The sequence below is a fragment of the Amphibalanus amphitrite genome, unplaced genomic scaffold (assembly GCF_019059575.1).
Source record: "Amphibalanus amphitrite isolate SeventyFive unplaced genomic scaffold, NRLGWU_Aamphi_draft 000011F_arrow, whole genome shotgun sequence".
NCBI classification, from domain to species: domain Eukaryota; kingdom Metazoa; phylum Arthropoda; class Thecostraca; order Balanomorpha; family Balanidae; genus Amphibalanus; species Amphibalanus amphitrite.
The window spans coordinates 1,996,713-2,015,689 of record NW_024881507.1 but is presented as its reverse complement, the minus strand read 5'-3'; the positions used below and the strand labels follow the sequence as shown (position 1 = coordinate 2,015,689).

Sequence of the window (18,977 nt, the reverse complement as noted above, 5' to 3'; positions counted from 1 at the left end):
ACTATTCCTACTTTGCCAGGTGTATACCCCTGAGACGAACAGGAATGCCTTTTGGCAACCACTGCCGCTTCTGGCACCAGACAGACGCCGACAGTTCTGTCACAACTGAACTGAAGGGAACACTGGCACGCTTTAAATGACTGACTGTGTTTGTGTCTTCGTACATACACGTGGTATATGCTGACGCCGACTGAAATCTCCTTGGTTCAGTTCGTTTGATATCAACAGACTGTGCTGGTATGTGCGCCATAAACAGTACGTCCGCGGTGGGAAATTCGTCGCAGACGTCCCTGTCAGTTTGTGATAGATCCTGTCATGTCACCGATGGGCTAGTGGGAAATACTGTTCTTTCCTGAGTCAATTTCTAAAGGAAAAAACTCCAACGATGGGATTAAAACAGACCTCTTTTCCGAAAAATATTCTGCGTTACCTTGTTATTCAACATCGGTTTGAAACAAAATCAGCAAAAAGACAAGTCCTCACTAGAATCACGGGCACAACACACAACGCCAACGCAAGGGACTGCAAGTCTCAAACTGAGGACCCATACACGACCCTGACCACAATAGTGCACACACACACACACACACACACATACACACCCACAAACGCATTATAGTGCACACTGCACATGCAGCCCGTCGCAGAGATCAAAGTCGCCGTCTCGTGTGGCCGACAGATAACGCAGACCCAGCCATAAATAAATACACACAAGCTGAGGACACAGCACGGAAGCTCGAATGCGGCGCACGTCGACACTCAGTCGGGCGTGTCGGAGGATGAGGCCGCGTGTGTGACAGACGCGGGGGCAGGACACCGGCCCTGGCAGACGGGCCGCCGCGGCTAGTACTGGAGCCGGCGGCGCGCCCGGCCGGGCAGTCGGGGGATGTCGGCGGCGTCCTCTCCGATGTCGTCCATGTCGAATTGCTCCTCAGAGGAGGACGGGTCGAGGACCACCTGCTGCGGCGCCGCCACCGGCTCCAGGCCGGGGCCCAGCTGGAAGAGCGCCAGCAGCGCCGGCGGCTCGGTGGCGCCCGCGTTCAGCGCGTTCTGAGCCACGTCCGGCGCCGCGTTGGTCTCCTGGAGGGTGGAGTCGGCCGAGTCGCCGTCAAACAGCGCCTTGGAGTCGCGGCCGACCTGTGGAGTCAGAGTCGGTCAGTGGTCGTACTGAAGGAGAGGCGGAACGAGAAAGATGGGGATGAGTCGGGATTCGGGAACATAATCCCGTGGCATGTTCGGCGGGATTTTCTCATATTATTCGGGAACATATAACAACTATGCTAAATTTGACATTCAATGTGTGTACGAAATTTATGCAAGTTATCTTTTTTCAAAGACGGGAAGTAATTACTCTAAACTCTTATAAAGCATGACAAACTCCTAGGGTAATTGGGCACACCTGGTGGGCACACCTTGCACACGACATCCCTCACGCAGATGAATAGTCAGACGCACGAGGAGCTCGACTAGAAAGGTTTCTAAAGGCCTAGTCTGGCCTATCCAAATTCTGTACTTCGTAAGTAAGTAAGTAAGTAAGTAAGTAAGTAATTATTTATGAGGAGTACCACAATAAATATCATTCTGTCTGCAAGGATTTCTCTGCATTATTTAGCTTTTGCGTAATTTTACCGCAGCCATGCATTATGTGCTAAAAGCAAATCATGGGAATGAATTCCGAAGGCAATATAGCATTCACAGTAGCTGTATTTATCTAAGTCTCAGATACGGTCTCGGGCGTAACGCTATCTTTTGAGAAAAAGAAAGCACTCCCGGCAGCAGCATCTCGTTCGTTTGCCAGGTCTGTCCACATTGATTTGGGATCAACCCTGTGCTAGTTAAATCGTTAGTTGGTCGGGACTGAATGCAAGGCATTAGGGCAAGCTGGAGCCGTCGAAGCGTTAGTTGCCGGTCAATCCCTTCCCCGTGCGGGGAGACTCATTCTCCCCAGCTTCGGATCGGGAGCAGCGCGCAGCGGGAGCTCTTTCTGAAGCGTTGCGAAGCGAATTCATGGCAAAGCTGTCCAGAGGACTCGGAGCCTTACGTCGTTATCTTGTGTCTGTCATGGGGCTCGGTCGTGGTCGCCCGGTCTTCTTCTCTGCACTGGTGGCGCCCCTAGGCGCGGCGGTGGCGCCTCTACCGGCGCGTCTCGGCGGCCAGCGGGTGCGTCTCGGCGGAAACCTGGTGACGGGGGTCGCCGGGTTCGGCGGCAGCTGCTGCCACACACCGTCAATGAACGCGAACCACGGGCGCTCGGTGGTGGTGGCGGCGGGCCGCACCGTCCACCAGCGGCGCGTGGTGGTGGTCCGAGGACGGCGGGTGGTGGTGGGACGGGCCCACCAGGGCCGAGAGGTGGCCGTGGTGGGAGGGGCCCACCATGGTCTGATGGTGGTAGTTGGTCGGGCCCACCATGGTCTCGGTGTAGTGGTTGTTGTGGTTGTGGTGGTGGTTGTGGTGGTGGTTGTGGTGGGAGGCGGCGGCGGCCGGGCGGTGCTCGTGGTGGTGTACCACAGCGGAGGGTACGCGGTACCGGCGGCCCCCTGCTCTACCTTGGGCCGGCAGCGGTGGTGCTGGCAGTAGTAGTCCACCCCCGTGCGGCGGTCCGTGTGGCACCACGTGCCGTCCGGGAAGAACGTGTCCACGCCCAGACTGCTGAGCTGGTCCCGCGGGGTGTACCAGTTGAGGTTGGTGTCGCGACAGTAGATGGCGCACGCTCGCCATTCCTCGCCTGCGGGACGGCACATGAAGCAGGAGTCAGCACTGCTGACGACATGAGGCTGGTTACGGATAATGCAACTACGACAACACGCCTGGTATCCTCTCGGTGCAGTACCGGGCGGCGTTAGCTCACCAAAAGCTGGCGAAAGAACCGGCGTAACGCCTTTGGCTGGAGCTCGGTAGTCTGTGCAATCCCGGACTTTAGATTCGCCAGAACTTTCAACGATCAGCCAGCCACCCAGCACGGATGCCCAGTGTCTACAGAACGCCAGACATAGGTCCGCCAGCCTCATCTATCCCTCACAGCCATCCCATTTCCCATCCGCTGCACAGTGTCGATGTCAGTCGGCTTACTTTCCGAGTAGGTGGCCTGCGTGCCTCCTCCCCGCGGCTCCAGGGAGGGCACCAGCTGACTGAACTCCAGACACTTCTGGGCCGCGTAGTCTTTGGTCGTCATGCGGAAGTTGCAGATGGCGGTATCGTCGCAGAACTGCAGGGTCCGCACCGGTCCCGGACAGCGCGACTCCGTATTCTGCGGCTTGGGGTTGTCGCAGCGACGGGTGGAGATGGAGACGCCTGGGGAAGAGGGGGAGTGGCAGAGAGTGAGGGATGAGCTCGTGCGATCCAGAACCGAGGAGCGGTGTGTCTATGTATTTATAACTTATAAGGGCACATTCATGCTTAGACACTGAGTGAAATGAACGTAAGATCTTATTCGTTCACTACTCATTCGTTGCACACCAGAAAGTGCATTGGAATATTCCCCCTGTTCGCGTTAGGTATCAGTGATTATTGCATCCATAATCAGTTGATCGTTGCATTGACTACAGTCACTCCCACCACCCTAAGCCTCGCAGTTCATCAGTTTCGTAGCACCGGGATCCCACCCGACCTCCCCTCGCGGCCCACCTACCGAGCGACTTGTCCAGGCAGCCGGAGGAGCACTGTGAGACGTTCCAGCTGCCCCAGCCTCCCTGGACCACCTTAGGGGTGGGATCGGAGGACCAGGGCCGGCAGCTGCCGCCGATACACCACTGCCGGGCAGAGGAGAGCGCGTCAAACGCGATATACGGAACTGGGGACGTCACACTTCACAGGCCGCGCGGGGCAAGGGAGGATACAACGAGTGACGCTGGCTTTGGACTTGACGTGACTTTTTTACTGTACATTGACTGCGAATTACAAGAAAAAGGATACGCCTTTTGACTTCTCCATGAAAGCAGCACACGGTAACGATATTATCCTCAGACGATTCGTACCTTTTTGTCCCCGCAGTAGGTTCCCTCCAGGGCGGGCCCGGCGTAGTAGTATCCGATCCGGTGTGGGGAGGTGCACTTTACCCGGTTACACACGTCCTGTCGGTCATATCACAGAGTCAAAGCATGCGTGAAGGAAAGTCACACGTCCTGCCGCTCATACAGGGGTATTTAATCGTCATGCATTCTGTCGAGGACATGGTGTTGTATGTTGCTGTCTCCCTACCTGTAAGCTCTCGGTATCGAAGAGGCCGGCGTCGGGGTCTCTGAGGAAGATCTGACACTGGTCGTAGGCGTCGAACGCCTGACCGGGCAGCTCGTGGAAGATGCGGTGGTTCTTCACGGGACGCTTCTGAGGCTTGTCGTCCAGGCAGTTGGGCCTGTCACAAGGTGGAAGGAAGCCAATTAAGAGAAGTGGAGGATTGCGGTTTTGTTTTTATAAGTGGTAGCGGACAGCGGTGTTCCAGTGTTTCTCTGACTTTGAACATGTCTTTCTGCTAATATGTCGTTTTTAATATTTATTGGCAAGACTGCACATATTTATACCTTTTTTATACATTCAATATCTAAATCAGTGTGCGTCAGAGCCTTTTAGAGATTATCCAGTTCACACCGAGTGACCGTCTAAAAACCACACTCGGCCGCGCAGCCTCGTGTAGGATACCGTCCACTCACGGCATGTCGAGGATGGCCTGTCGGCTGCAGCTGGACCAGGTCGTCTCCCCGCGTATACCCCGGCTCGGCGACATGATGAACCCGTTCGAGCGGCACGTGTTGCCCTGCGAGTCGTGACTCATGCCCAGGTTGTGGCCGATCTCGTGAGCGGTGATGAACGCCGCGTTGAAGCCGGCAGACGGGTACGGCTTGCCCTGCCGGGCAGTCACGTTGGGGCTAAAATATACTCTGCATATTTTCGGTGATTCTTAAGACATTTGAATTTCACCAGCGATTATTGCAAACTATGTTAGCGAAGAGCCTACATGTTCAATGTCCATACCTGCTGGTTGGTGACCCCCAGCTCGCCGATGACACAAGCGTACTCCTCGTGACAGACGCCCGAGAGCACCGCCAGGCCGAGCGTCACCGGCGACTTCCGTCCTCCCTCCATCGAGAAAAAGTCCAGGCTGAAATACACCGGCGCCGGCGAGTCAGCCACTAAAAGGTTATAACTTATACGAATGGGGAGATACGGGCTTAGATCGTTGAAACCCGATACAAATGCACGGATAATGCGGTTAGGTTCTTACCTGGACAGATACAGCCCCATGTCCCACTTGTTGTCCTTTGCCTTCTTGTTTAGCAGTTCATTGTACTCGCAGAACGAGGTGAGCAGTTTTCCTCTCTCGCCTCCGTAATGTCGCATTGCCTGAACTTCCATGATCTCCAGGTAGTTGAGGGTGATGTCTATCCTCGCTCCAAGACTTGGCAGGTAGTATAGGGCCTGGACCTGAAGGGAAACGGAAATATTGCCGTCAAAGGAACAAACGTTTGAATAAACTCGTAACACGAGAACTTCGTGACTCATGCTTTACTATAACTCATTATTTTAACGTCTTTTTCTTTTTACCAGGAATGTCTTAACCAGAATAAGATTACACCAGACAATACCATTACCGGGACTTTGTAAGCTCACCTGGTTAATGAATCCGAGGATGAAGTTGATGAAGGTGTCCAGGTCGTTGTCGAAGAAGGGCATGAACGTCTCCCTGGCCGGCTTGTCCACGTACAGTGCCAGCTCCAGCGTCAGTTTATCGCCCCGTTTCCGGCGGTTGAAACCGGGAGGCTGACAATTGAGTTCATACTTTGGTCACTGCCTGGTATATTTAGGACGCAATATGTAGATTCGAGCATATTTTAATTAAATGCAGAAATAATCGATAAAATGGATTTCCGGTTTGATATGTAGATGAAGCGCAGCGCTTATCTACGATAAGAATCAATAGATGAATGCTCACCACTTTGAATTCAAGCGTGTCTTCGAACTTTGGATTGATGAAACCTGTAAGGAAAAGTGAGATGTCGATAAATGATGCTTGAGAGACTGTCACAAGGGCCTGGGAGATCAGCCTGAAAACAGCGGTAAATTCTTAAATAGCCGGTGAATCTAGTTTGTTGCAGGAAAGCACATGCAAAAACAGGCTCCAAAAAGAAGCTGCATATGCTGGATGGTGGTAACATAACATAACCCGCTTTAAGTAGGCATTTCTGATAAAGCCCATAAATTTAACTCACTGGGCAGAACGTAGTCATCGCTGACGTCGATGTTGTCGAAGAGACTGTTGAAGAGCTCTCCGAAGGCGTCGACGTCGGTGCGTCTGACGAGGTGCAGCACCTCGTCGATGTCGGAGTCGACGGACCTGCGCCGGCGGCGGGCTCCGACCAGTCGGCTGAGGCGGCTGTTCAGAGGAGCGATGTCCAGCAGCGTCTCACCGTCCGACACGAACCCGCGCTGCCGGGGTCAGCGGGTCAGAGGTCAGATACGGACCGTCGGTCCTCGCCATCGGGCTATGCTGTTGACGAGTTGTGCAAGGTCATGAACAGGGAGCTGTTTGTATTCGTAAAATTGACGGTAAAACGAGAAAAGACGATACAACGATACAAGTAAAAGGATTACAATATACGAGTGCCTACAGCAGCGTATTCAAGTGCACACGCCTATTGCGAAGTCCTAAAAGCTCGACAGCAACATTTCGACGTCCGCTCCCTTTGATTGGTAGTCTGATAACGCCTACACAAAGGCATGAACCAGAATGGCTGATGATGTGAAAACGATGAACCGAGCGTTAGATAACAGTCCACATCGATGGCTGCATGGGTTACTATATGATAATCGCATTTGCAGACGAAATTTAGCACTCATTCAAGAATCGTGCAGACCATGCATCACATTAAAGCGGCTGCATTCATCCGTTGAAACCCTTTCAACGTTAGAGCCGTTTCGCTCATGCTAAATATGATACTTGCATGTAATGGACTTTAGACGAACCGCAAGCTTCCTCGTCATGAGCCGCTCATAAAACTCAAACAGCCGATCGTTGCAGCGATAAGAAATGGCATCTGCCTTGTTACTCGTGACCCGGGCGACCTCTAGAGATGTCGGGGTGTATTGAGCCCGGTACTCCTCCGACAAACGGTCACCGCGATTGGCAGGGCTCGGAGTGAGGTCCGAGCGGCCATTTGACGGGGACTCGGGCGGTCACTTCAGTTGACCGGATGCTGGGCGGGGCCTGAGGTCTGAGTAGTCAGCTCCTCACCCGGTGAGGTCTGAACCCCGAGCGGCCAGCTCACCATGGCCTGGGTGAGGTCTGAACCCCGAGCGGCCAGCTCACCAGGTGAGGCCTGAACCCCGAGCGGCCAGCTCACCCGTTGAGGCCTGAACCCCGAGCGGCCAGCTCACCCGGTGAGGTCTGAACCCCGAGCGGCCAGCTCACCCGGTGAGGTCTGAACCCCGAGCGGCCAGCTCACCGGGTGATATCTGAACCCCGAGCGGTCAGCCGGACTGACTGAGCTCCGTGGCCAGCCTGCCGGACCGGACCGGCCCGCGCCACTCCCCGGGCGCCGCTAACAAATGGTACGGGCCGCCGCCACACACGGCCGGCGGATGGGGCCGCCTTGTGCAGAGATGTGATGTATGATTGGCGCGGACCCCCGGACGGCGACACGGCCGACCGGTAGCGGTACTGGACACCGGAGAGTGCTCTCCGGCACCGGCACCGGTCCGGGTGGCTGACCCTACTCCTCCGCACGTGCCTTTGTGACAGCCGATTTCGCAACGGCCATATTTGTGCGCTAATCTAGGTGAGTGTGAGGAGCGCGTGTCTTAATCCCGAGAAAGGTGTGCTCTGAGTTCCGGACAAATTTAGATAATACCCTCGGTTCGACTTCCGCATCGCATTCCTAGACATTAGAGAATGATTACGCAAACAACTGCATAAGTTATAAGTTATAGATTAAAAACTTAGGGACATTTCGCTTTTCAGCTTCCAATGTGCTGTTTTAGATGTGCACAAACAAATGTAAAAAGTATACCGCCTCATCTCGAAAGAGAAGCATTATTTACTCTATGCATAACGAACTTACCAGGTGCCCGGGCCTGCAGGCGCTGATGGCGGCCAGCAGGACCGTCCCGCGGTGCAGGTAGTGACAGTCGCCGGACTCGTGTCGCACCTCCTCCGTGGCGTTCACGGAGAGACGGCGAACCATCTCGGTGGTCGGGTGCACCAGGTGACGGTTCCGGCGCAGGCGGAGGCGGTACGGGCTGAAAACGAGAGGAAACAATGCAGACGGAGGCGGTACGGGCTGAAAACGGGAGGAAACAATGCAGACGGGGACGTTACGGGCTAGAAACGACAGAACACAGTGCAGACGGAGGCGGTACGGGCTGAAAAAGGGAGAACATAGTGCAGGTGGGGACGGTACGGGCTGAACAACGACAGAACACAGTGCAGGCGGGGTCGGTGTAACGAGATGAAAAACGGCGAAGCACACTCGGGGTTTTACAGAAAGCTCTACGCTATTTCCCGGGGCAGATATTCGCCTGAAAGGATGAGATTAAGATAATATATGAGCTTGCCACGCCATATAATTTGTAATCTAACTGTATCCATGTCATCTATGTATGTAACTACCGCCATACACAGCGTCCTTGTTATCCTTCAACTCTCATCCAACGATGGTGGTGGGGTCATTCCCCACCGACACGTTGTGTCAATAGGTGGACCCGGTGTGGGTCACGCCGTAACACTGACGAGTGCGAAGTGATCAGCTAGGGCAACACTCAGCATTTGATCGAGTACGCTGCCCGTGCAGACGGTCATCCGCAGTTGAGTGCCGTTCAGTGCATGGCGGTGCGGATGAACCATTGAGTGTTATGCTTGACTGCGGTGTTGGTATACCTGCCTTGGTTTTGCATATGACTTTCTGGTTGAGTTGCTAATAATTTCGAGGCCATGGGTGTATCAAATATCCCGCTTCGTGGGCTACTACAGAGGAAGCTGAGAAAAGATGACGTTAATTTTTCCATTGGATTTCCTTTAAACACATTTTAAAATAATTCGAGCATTACATGACCGTGTAACGCTATTGAACAACTGTGCCTGGTTACATATTACATAATGCATTTTTATGGCATCGATTCTTACGCTTACTCATTAGTCTTTATGTATAATGTGGAAATGTCTCAGGTGATGACCGAGTTCTTCTGACTCTGACCTACCGGTCGGCCCAGTAAGTCTCACTCGGCAGAGGACAGGGTTTGACCGGGGCGGCGCTCGACACTCCTGAGTGATACCTCTGTGTGGACGGTGCGCCGTCCACCTCCCCGGGTATGCGCATATTTGGAGGCGCAAACAAATAGCCGCTCACCCCTGACGTCGCTTATTCGCGGCCCTTTGCAACGGTAATGCGCCACGGAGACGATAAATGGGAGACGCTAAAAGAGAGCTCATTTTACCAGCGAGTATAAGGATAAGTGTGCCACAGGCTATTTATTCAAATCAGTTTGTTTTGCAAAGTGGTATGTACCTGAGTCCATCTCCCTATATTGAGCTGCTTTGAAATATGCCAATATTTTAAATGAATGGACATGAGGTCAAAACATCTCCATGGCAACGTTTTACATTACTGCCTGAACGGGAGCCTGTGAATGCTCGACATAGGTTAAAATCGAACGTCTAACTTTTCGAAAAGTCGCAGCCGATGTCGCGACTAGTCCGCCCCCGGCCGCGACTTTGCAGCACCAGCTCTCCCACTGCGCTCAGCGGCAGACACGGTGTGTCTGACTGAAGAACAGCTGCTCAATATAGAGAGCTTAGCGCGCCGGCTGCCGGAGTGGGCGCAGCCAGAGCCGAGCTCTCAGCCGCGGCTGTCCATCGGTCCCGCAGTGACACGGGTACGGCCGCTCTCTGCAGGACCTCGTGGACGGGCCATCCGTCATAGGAGGCCCACTCCATAGGTCAAAGTTCAAACTGAAGACCACTGGGTACACCCACCATTGGGGTTTTGTGGTAAATTTAGCTTCCTAAGAATGTCGTTAGCTGACTGTTTTTGGCTTTGCAACAATAATGACAACGTTAGTTTGTGTCTAGTGATCAACAGAATTGGGAACGATTGTTTACGTTAGTTAGTGTCAAGTGATCAACAGAATTGGGAACGATTGTTTTGCTTGAAATAGGTAACACTTTTAACTAAAACAGCATTGCGTTTTCTTTTCGACCTATGAAATTTGTATGCCTTATCTGGGTGACTGTTTAACAGAAATTCTTTCTGTTTGCTGGTGTAGGCAATTATATTTTTTAGAAATGAATAGCATTTGAGAGATCTTATTTCGTTCTTTCGGAATCTTCAGAAGATTTTCTTTCGTTCTTTTGGCGATTGTTTGCATAACATAAAATACATTGAAGCTGCTCATTGCAACCTCGGCATTTTTCTTGCAGGTTTAGTCGGTTCCCCTTCCTCAGAGATGCCATACGACCAACGTCTATGCCAGGAGCACCCGGACTGCCGCAACCTCCGAACGATTCTCCAAAACGAGTAGGGGAATATGTCTTGTACCGGGAGCTGCAAACCATTAAGCATCCCCTATCAACATAAATCTGAACGAGATAGCCTTTTAAAAAGGTGTTGTAACGTCTTGAGCAGCGGTTTAGGTAAGGTATAAATCGCTGGAGCAGGCATGTAGAATGATAGGTATTCATTCTATTGCTACTTCTGTGTGGAAACTGATTGGTGTTCGGCACCGTTCCATGAAGACCAACCCGCCTATCATTAATCTCTCGCCTCTCTGCTCCCTGCATGCCTCCCCGTCCCTTCCCAGCGGATTTTATGCAGTAGGGAGAAGAGAAGAGCGAGGTGTGATTGATAGTGACGTGCAGTTCTTTGGCCGTGATTTGTTATTCACACCGTATCAACGGAAGGTGACGGGCTATCATAACACCGCCTAATATGATATTCTGATGAGAGACAAGAGAGTCACTAATGCCGGCATTCAAGTGGAACTCAAGGTGACGAACTGAAATGACGAGAGAAAAGAACTGCTCTGAGCCGCTAGACATCGCCAATCACCCACCTTCCGAACGCCTCGAACTGGACGTGTCTGGTGGAGGTCGTGTCCCGTTTGTGGATGCTGGCGTTGGTACTCTTCACAGGCAGGTATACCAGCTCGTACTCTGCGCTCACGTGACCGTGCACGTGCCCCAGGTAGTGACGCAACTCCATGGGAGTCATCAGCTTGTGCAGGTCCGGGAACAGCTGGAAGAGGCGAACATTACTGTATCGTGGTGGCTGCTGTGGTCACACCCCGCTCTATAGCCTAGAGCCGCCGCTGTGCCGGCGCCGGTATCGTATGCAGTCTGGGCTGTGGCCGCCCAGGCCACCGCCGCCCCGCTCGCTGAATACAGTTCTCGGCTGGCACTGGTGGCGTCTGCACCCTGGGGTTCATCAAGCCATAAGCAAGCACGCAAACATGGCGCAGCCTGCCTTCTGAACTTGCCGTGCCACTCATCAAGCAAGCATAAGCAAGCGTTAGTGACTTTTTTGTGAAGCGTGCATCTAATTACTGTGATTTTTATCAGCCGTTATTGAAGAGCTTCGTGTAGCTGCTGTGCTGCATCGTCACTTAAGATGCCTGGTTTCCATCCACCAGAAGACTTTGATTTCACCTCTCCTGAAAAGTGGCCGGCGTGGCGTGATCGCTTCATCCGCTACCGCCTGGCATCGGGACTTCACAAGGAGGACGGTGATGTACAAGTAGCTGCGTTGATCTATAGCATGGGCCCCCAGGCCGAGCATATCGTGTCAACTTTTAAGCTAACTGCTGAGCAAAGCAAAGATTTTGATTTTGTACAGAGCAAGCTAGACGAGTATTTCATTCCGAGACGGAACTTCGTTGCAGAACGTCACAACTTCGAGCTCCGATGCCAAGGGTCACACGAGACCAACGAATCGTATATCAGGGCATTGTTCTCTCTCGCCGAGCATTGTGGCTTTGCAGACGCTGACGAGCGGATCCGGGATCGTCTCATATCCGGGATGTCCGACAGGGAGCTGTCCCGCAAGATCCAGCTCAAATCGCTCGAGGAAGAAGTGTCGATGAATACGGTCATCACTATGATGCGTAACGTCGAAATCGTAAGCAGCCGTGACAGCTCCGGTCCATTCGATGTCAACGGGGTTCAAGCACCGACGCAGTACGGACAGCCGCGCCAGCAGCCGCAGCATGCCCGTCAGCGCCAGCGTGGCCATCAGCAGCAGCACCAACGGCGCCAGCAGCACGGGCGACAGCAGCAGTCACTTGCCACGCAGCCACGACAGCAAGCGCGTCACATCGACTCTGCAACAACATGCAGGTATTGCGGGAGAGAGCGGCATGCCTCACCGAGGGACTGTCCCGCTAAGGGAAAAGTTTGTTCCAACTGTCAGAAAATGGATCACTTCGCAGCCGTCTGCCGATCACCTAGCGTCAGGCAGATAGAGCGTACAGAATCAAGCGAGCCGTTAGCGCCACATGATGCTTTCGTTGGTGAAATCGACAAAGCGTGCGCGCCGTGGAGAATCACAGTCAGTCTCTGCGGTCAGGAGGTCACGTTCAAAGTTGATTCTGGTGCCGACGTTAGCATTCTGTCTTTGAAAACCTACCAGCGACTGAACCTGCCCTCCCTTGAGCATGCCTCAAGCACGCTCACTAGCGTCGGTGGCGTGCTAACCGTAAAAGGAAAGCTGCATGGGACAATCATGTTCAAAAGCAAAGCGGAGTCGGAGGTGTTCTATGTAGTAGACTCAGCAGATAACCTCCTCTCCCGGTCGGCGTGCTCGCGTCTGGGTGTTCTCCAGTTCACAGGAGAGGTGCATGAAGATGTCTTCGGAGAGGCAGGTCTCATGAAGACGGCACCGATCAGCATCCGGGTACGCGAGGATGCCGTCCCGGTCGCTCTCTCCACAGCAAGACACGTCCCCCTGCCGCTGATGAAGCCAGTGGAGGAGGAGCTGAAGAGAATGGAAGAGCAGGGCATCATCGTACCAGAGACTGAACCCACAGACTGGGTATCCGCGCTCGTCCCCGTCCCGAAGAACAGTGGTGTCCGGATCACAGTTGACTACAAAAAGCTGAACCAAGCCGTTAAGCGTGAGATCTTCCCGATCCCGACCCTGGAGCACCTGACGTCCAAGCTGGGCGGTGCGACACTGTTCTCCAAGCTGGACGCTTCTTCTGGCTTCTACCAGATCCCGTTGGACGAAGCAAGCTCCAAAATGACTACGTTCATCACACCGTTCGGCAGGAAGAGGTTCCTGCGCCTGCCGATGGGAATCTCACTGGCTCCGGAGTGCTTCCAGCGAAAGATGCAGGAGATGCTGGATGGACTGCCTGGAGTCATCGTCTACATGGACGACACGCTGGTTTTTGGAGATGCAAGCAACCATGACGCACGTCTCGAAGCCGTCATCAGAAGAATCCACGAATCTGGTCTCAAGCTGAACAAGACGAAATGTGAGTTCCGAAGGGACGAGGTCAAGTTTCTTGGCATGAAGATAAGCAAGAATGGCATCGGTGTGGACGACGAGAAGCTCGAAGCGATACAGCAGCTCCAGCAGCCAAAGAACGTCACCGAGCTCCGGTCTCTGCTAGGGGTGGTCAACTACCTCTGCAGGTTCGTCCCGCACATCCAGGAGCGCCTAAGGCCCCTCAACGATCTGCTGAAAAAGGACGCTGCGTGGAATTGGACGCCTCAGCAGCAGCAAGCACTGGATGATGTGAAAGCAGCCGTCACGTCCGCTCCAGTCCTGGCGTTCTACGACCCAGCGCGTGAGACAGTGGTCAGCGCAGACGCAAGCAGCTACGGAATCGGAGGATGCATCCTTCAGAAGCATGGTTCCATCTTCAAGCCCGTCGCATTCTGCAGCAGAAGTCTGACGGACACAGAGACGAGGTGGGCCCAGATTGAAAAGGAACTACTCGCTGCAACTTGGACGTGCGAGAAGATGCACATGTTCCTGTCTGGACTGCCGTCGTTCGACCTACAACTGGATCACAAGCCACTGATCCCGCTCATCAACACGAAAAATCTCGTAGATGCGCCAATCAGGTGTCAGCGCATGCTCATGCGACTGATGCGTTACAACGCAACAGCGGTGTTCATTCCAGGGAAGCAGCACCTGGTACCGGACTTCCTCTCGCGTCACCCACTCCAGAAACACGATGCGATCGGCGCTGTGCTACAGGAAGACGTCCACAACTTCTGCAAGAGGGTCTTCGATGACCTGCCCGCCACACCGCAGCGTCTAGTGGAGATCAGCAGGGCACAACAGGCAGATGAACTCCTCCAGCGCGTGGTTCAGCAGACTCTCTCTGGCTGGAAGGAGGGAGCAAAGCACCCCGACATGCTGGACTACTTCGCCGCGCGTGGAGAAATCAGCGTTCTCTACCTGACAAGCGGCACACTGCTGATGTACGGCCGCCGCATCATCATACCGCCTAGTCTGCGTGAAGAGATGCTCAACCGTCTACATGACGACGGTCACTTCGGGCTCAACAAGTGCCGCCAGCGAGCAGCAGAATCCGTCTGGTGGCCCAAGATCAGCATCGACTTGAAGCGCCACATCGAGCACTGCGCGTTCTGCCAGGTGCACGCGCCCTCCCAGCACGCTGAGCCACTGGTAACGACTCCAACGCCGTCAAGACCGTGGACTCACATCGCAGCAGACATCTTCCACTTCAACAACAGCAACTGGCTCGTGACTGTGGACCTCTTCAGCAGGTATCTGGAAATTCAACGCTTGCCCAGCCTCACAAGCACCGCAGTCATCGAGCGGCTGAAGCGCCTGTTCTCCAGACTGGGGATACCGGATCTGATAACAACAGACGGAGGAACGCAGTTCACTTCCAGCTCATTCGCCGACTTCGCAGCTTCTTACAGCTTCACACATCGCGTCACTGACCCGCACACGCCATCATCCAACGGAGCAGCTGAACGGGCCGTGAGGACCGCAAAGTGGATACTTCGCCAAAAAGATCCTCACCTCGCTCTCCTGAACTACCGAACAACGGCTGTGGAAGCTACAGGATACTCCCCAGCCCGGCTTCTGATGGGACGTGAGCTTCAGTCCCGTCTCCCCGTCGCTCAGCAGCCCGCCAAGAAGGCATGGCGGCACGCTAAACTTCGCGATGGGCGGAGAAAGAAGAAACAGGAGTCAACCGTCAATCAGAGGCGAGGCGCCCGCAACCTGCCTCCGCTGCATCCCGGCGCCAGAGTCCGGATCAAGACAGAAAAGGGAAGCTGGTCGGAGCCCGCCATCGTCACGCAAAGGCTCTCCAGACGCAGCTATCTGGTGGAGCTGGGCGGCTGCCAATATCGCCGCAACCGACGGCACCTGCTGCTGATCCCTCCTGTTCCGTTACAGGTCCCGGCACAGCACGGAACCGGGCAACGGGCAGCACCAGTGCCACCTCCGGTGGTGCCGCCGACATCCGTGGCAGCACCACGCCCGGTGGTGACGCCACCACCACCACAGCAGCTTCCGCCAGCTGCGCCGTCGCCTGAGCCGGCGACGTCTCCGCTGGCACCCGCTCCACCATCAGTGCAGCCCGCTGACGACCCCGTAGGCGTACACGTTAGCCCACGTAAAACTCGCAGCGGTCGGATTTTCGGGGTTTAAGAAAACCAGCTTTGTGCTTGGAGTAAAGCCTAGCTTTCTTTAGTAGATCTTATTAGCACACGCGTAAGAGGGGGAGATGTATCGTGGTGGCTGCTGTGGTCACACCCCGCTCTACAGCCTGGAGCCGCCACTGAGCCGGCGCCGGTATCGTATGCAGTCTGGGCTGTGGCCGCCCAGGCCACCGCCGCCCCGCTCGCTGAATACAGTTCTCGGCTGGCACTGGTGGCGTCTGCACCCTGGGGTTCATCAAGCCATAAGCAAGCACGCAAACAATTACCGTCACCAGAGGCTTACTTTGTAACGAATCGTATGCTACTTCGAAGAACGTCGGAGACAAATCGTTTATAATGTTGACAAGGTTTTCCGAGGATGTGTGGTAACAGCACTTTAATTGATTTGATCTGTAGGTAGAGATAAAATTCCAGCAATCAAATATTTCACTCATAATGTGTTACAACTCGCATATCGCTTGTTACCTTGAATGACAGCTCATTCAATGTAGCATATTTTGCATAACCGGAATATCTGATGCACTTGAAAGGACTTGAAAGGATCTCATCCATCACAGAGCATGAGTTGAATAGCAATTAAAACTGAGCTGAGGCCCACGACATAATTAATTCATGCAATCGATTATTAGGTCAAGTGTGCCGTCATTTTTCAATACTCGGGTAAGAAATCAAAACAGACGGAGGTTCTGCGAACAGAAGACTATTATGGATTAACCGGGAACTGATCTGCCACGGGTTATGGTGACCTGTACGGCATCTAATCCGTCTAACTGCGGAATGCTGCAGGGCGGGGAGCAGAAGCCTGACATGTCCCCGGGACCGGATGCGGTCGGGCCGGCTGGCTGACTTCACCTGACCTTGGTGGTGCTCTGCACGATCGCTGACCAATGATCACTGACCACTGATACCGGTCGAGATCGGTGACCAGATGGAGCAGATCGCGCCGCCTGGCTCCCACGGCTACTGGTTAGACTTCCCGTGGGATTGGGTGTGCAGCTCGAGCTGCCCGACATGGCGCTCCGGATCGTCCGAACAACCTGGACTCGAGTGGAAGGTACACACACCGGACCGAACGTTTACAGAGCATCTGGAGCTGCTCGGTTACAGAGCGGCCTGAGCAGAATATTCCGGCCGGCCGGTACAGTATCGAGAGAGCGTCCCCGGACTCCGGGTTCCGGAGCGTTCAGTTACAAAACAGCCTGGCCCGCCCGGTGGCTGACTCACAGCGCCTGCGACCGGTTATTGGGAAATATGTTTACCTTTATTTCTACCTTTATCATTTTTTATGAATATTTTAATACAAACACATACATAGTGGATACGTTGCTGAGCCAGGTAGCAAGACACCGCTGTTACATAATTCATTGTCATATCTCTTGCACACAACACTTGACTGGCGGTCTTCAACGGTCTTTTACTATCTACGCCAACGATAGACGCTGCGAGCATCCATGCAAGAGTAAGTTACTGTTATCCTCCCATCGTGAAATCGAATGAACTCGCACGGCGCCTGTTCATGTTGAGCCAGAATGCCATGCATGTCAGCGCTGTACACCAACAAATGACCGCGTGGGGCGGACAACAGTGTAATATTTTTGGTCTTTGTCGCTCTCACTTTGAATAGACCGCCACGTCCTGACTAGTTTGGGCCAATAAATTCCGATCACATGGCAGCCCGCAGGGTCCGACTGTGGAATGGAGTGTGTGGAGTGGAGTGTGTGGAGTGGAGTGTGTGGAGTGGAGTGTGTGGAGTGGAGTGTGTGGAGTGTGCAGTGATTGTGGAATGTGGAGTGGTTGTGGAGTGGAGTCACGGAGCTATCGACTGTCCGATCGGGGGTGTTGGTTCAGAGCCTGTGTGGGCGCTGAAGTGGCGATGAGCTTCACGATCGTCAAGCAGCTAACATCCGATCGAGGAGCCCAGCCAATACGGGGCGAGTGTGGCAGTTTTGTGGGACCACGCTCGGCAACAGGATGTCACCGGCTCATGCGTTATGTAAGCTCGTACTCGATGTGTCATGGATACCTGCTTGTAAGGTATGATCATGATGGGGTGAAACTCTTGAAATATCAACTCTTGGAGATCATGCGTAAATGGACTGTATGTGTAACCTTAGCGTTTAACTATCGGTAAAGTTATCGGAAATTGCCCATACTGGTTACATTTTTGGCTCATTTTAAAGTTAAAAATTAAAAATGTATGTCAATAACCTGGAAATGAGTCGTTGTTTCTTATTGCAGACCTTTAGGAGGACTCTAGTCTGCCATGGCTTCTCGGTGACCTAACACCGTGACGCTGTGAATCGGCACTGACCGGTGACCCTGCTTTGACTCGGCGCTCTGACCCCACACTGACCTGTTGAGAGCCGCTGGCGGCGCCGGCGGCCGCCATCAGGAGCACCAGAGCTGCCGCCATCGTCGTCATCGCGTCCCGGTGGAGGGTCGACTCGGCACGCTCTCAGGGCACTGCTCGCTTTATGGGACCGCGAGCACCCGCATCGACGGTGACGGAATGACGCGACGGTACCGTCACCGCCGGGGCGTCGAACGCGACGGGGCGGGCGACGGGCCTCCACCTGCCGACGCTAGCACTCGGGATGACACTGCACCGGGGCAGGAACACACGATTCGACGAGTCGGCGTATCGGGCTGAAGAAGATCCGAGCAGGTGATCGTGCTCTTCGGATGAAGAGGCAATAAATTCGATCGAGATATAAAACGGGATCTTTTTATCACGAATAGTTTCTTCTGGCTCGGGACCGCGGTCAGCCGCTGCTCCTCTGTGGGTCCGCCGATGTCCACAGCTCGCGCGGAGCTCGGTTACAGCACGTGGCGACTGCCCGGTGGCCGGCGCGCGACTCCCGCCCGTCTCCACTCGCAACTCCTCCGCGGCTCCGCGACACTCGGCGCCCACTCTCGGAGGCTGGCTGCCCGGCGGCCGGCAGAACCCCGCTGCCGTGTGGGCGGCGTCCGCAGCCGGCCGCGCCGGCCGCTCCATCCGGGGGGCGCGCACCCTTCACCTCCCGGCGGGCCGTCACCGTTCGGGCAGCACCCCGGCGGGACCGGAAGGTGGCTGGCGAAACCGCGCCGGCCTAGTTCTGTGTCCGGCCAGACTGCTGACACGTCCGCCGCGCCGGGCCGCCGCAGTGCGCGGGGTCCCCTGCGGACCGAGAGTGGCAGCAGCACCAGGCCACCCACTGATGTGCTCTGGAGAGTAACTGACTGTCAGCATGCACCCCAGCTCGGGGTCGCTCCGGGGCACCGAGCGGTGCGCTCCGGGCCGGCAGATACACGGCCGATATGCCGCGCTGTCAGACAGCGAGCTGCACTACAACAAATGGTTTCTCCC

The 18,977-nt window shown here is 54.5% G+C and overlaps 1 protein-coding gene across 2 annotated transcripts; it reads right to left on the bottom strand.

Moving 5' to 3' along the window:
* Positions 1-419: 419 nt before the first annotated feature.
* LOC122382574 (A disintegrin and metalloproteinase with thrombospondin motifs 16-like) lies at positions 420-18,958 on the bottom strand. Of its 2 annotated transcripts, none has more exons than XM_043368098.1 (15): positions 17,985-18,958; positions 11,038-11,219; positions 8,052-8,229; positions 6,204-6,420; positions 5,927-5,970; positions 5,605-5,754; positions 5,219-5,418; positions 4,969-5,095; positions 4,647-4,840; positions 4,198-4,351; positions 3,975-4,070; positions 3,629-3,749; positions 3,070-3,291; positions 2,042-2,725; positions 420-1,137 (listed from the first exon to the last, which is right to left on the bottom strand). In XM_043368098.1, exons 1-14 carry the CDS (start codon positions 18,051-18,053, stop codon positions 2,046-2,048), a joined length of 2,634 nt encoding a protein of 877 aa, XP_043224033.1. In that variant the 5' UTR covers positions 18,054-18,958; the 3' UTR covers positions 420-1,137; positions 2,042-2,045. The 2 variants fall into 2 exon arrangements, with proteins under 2 accessions (XP_043224033.1, XP_043224041.1); XM_043368106.1 differs by having other exon boundaries at positions 2,547-2,725; positions 17,985-18,938.
* Between the last annotated feature and the right edge of the window lie 19 nt (positions 18,959-18,977).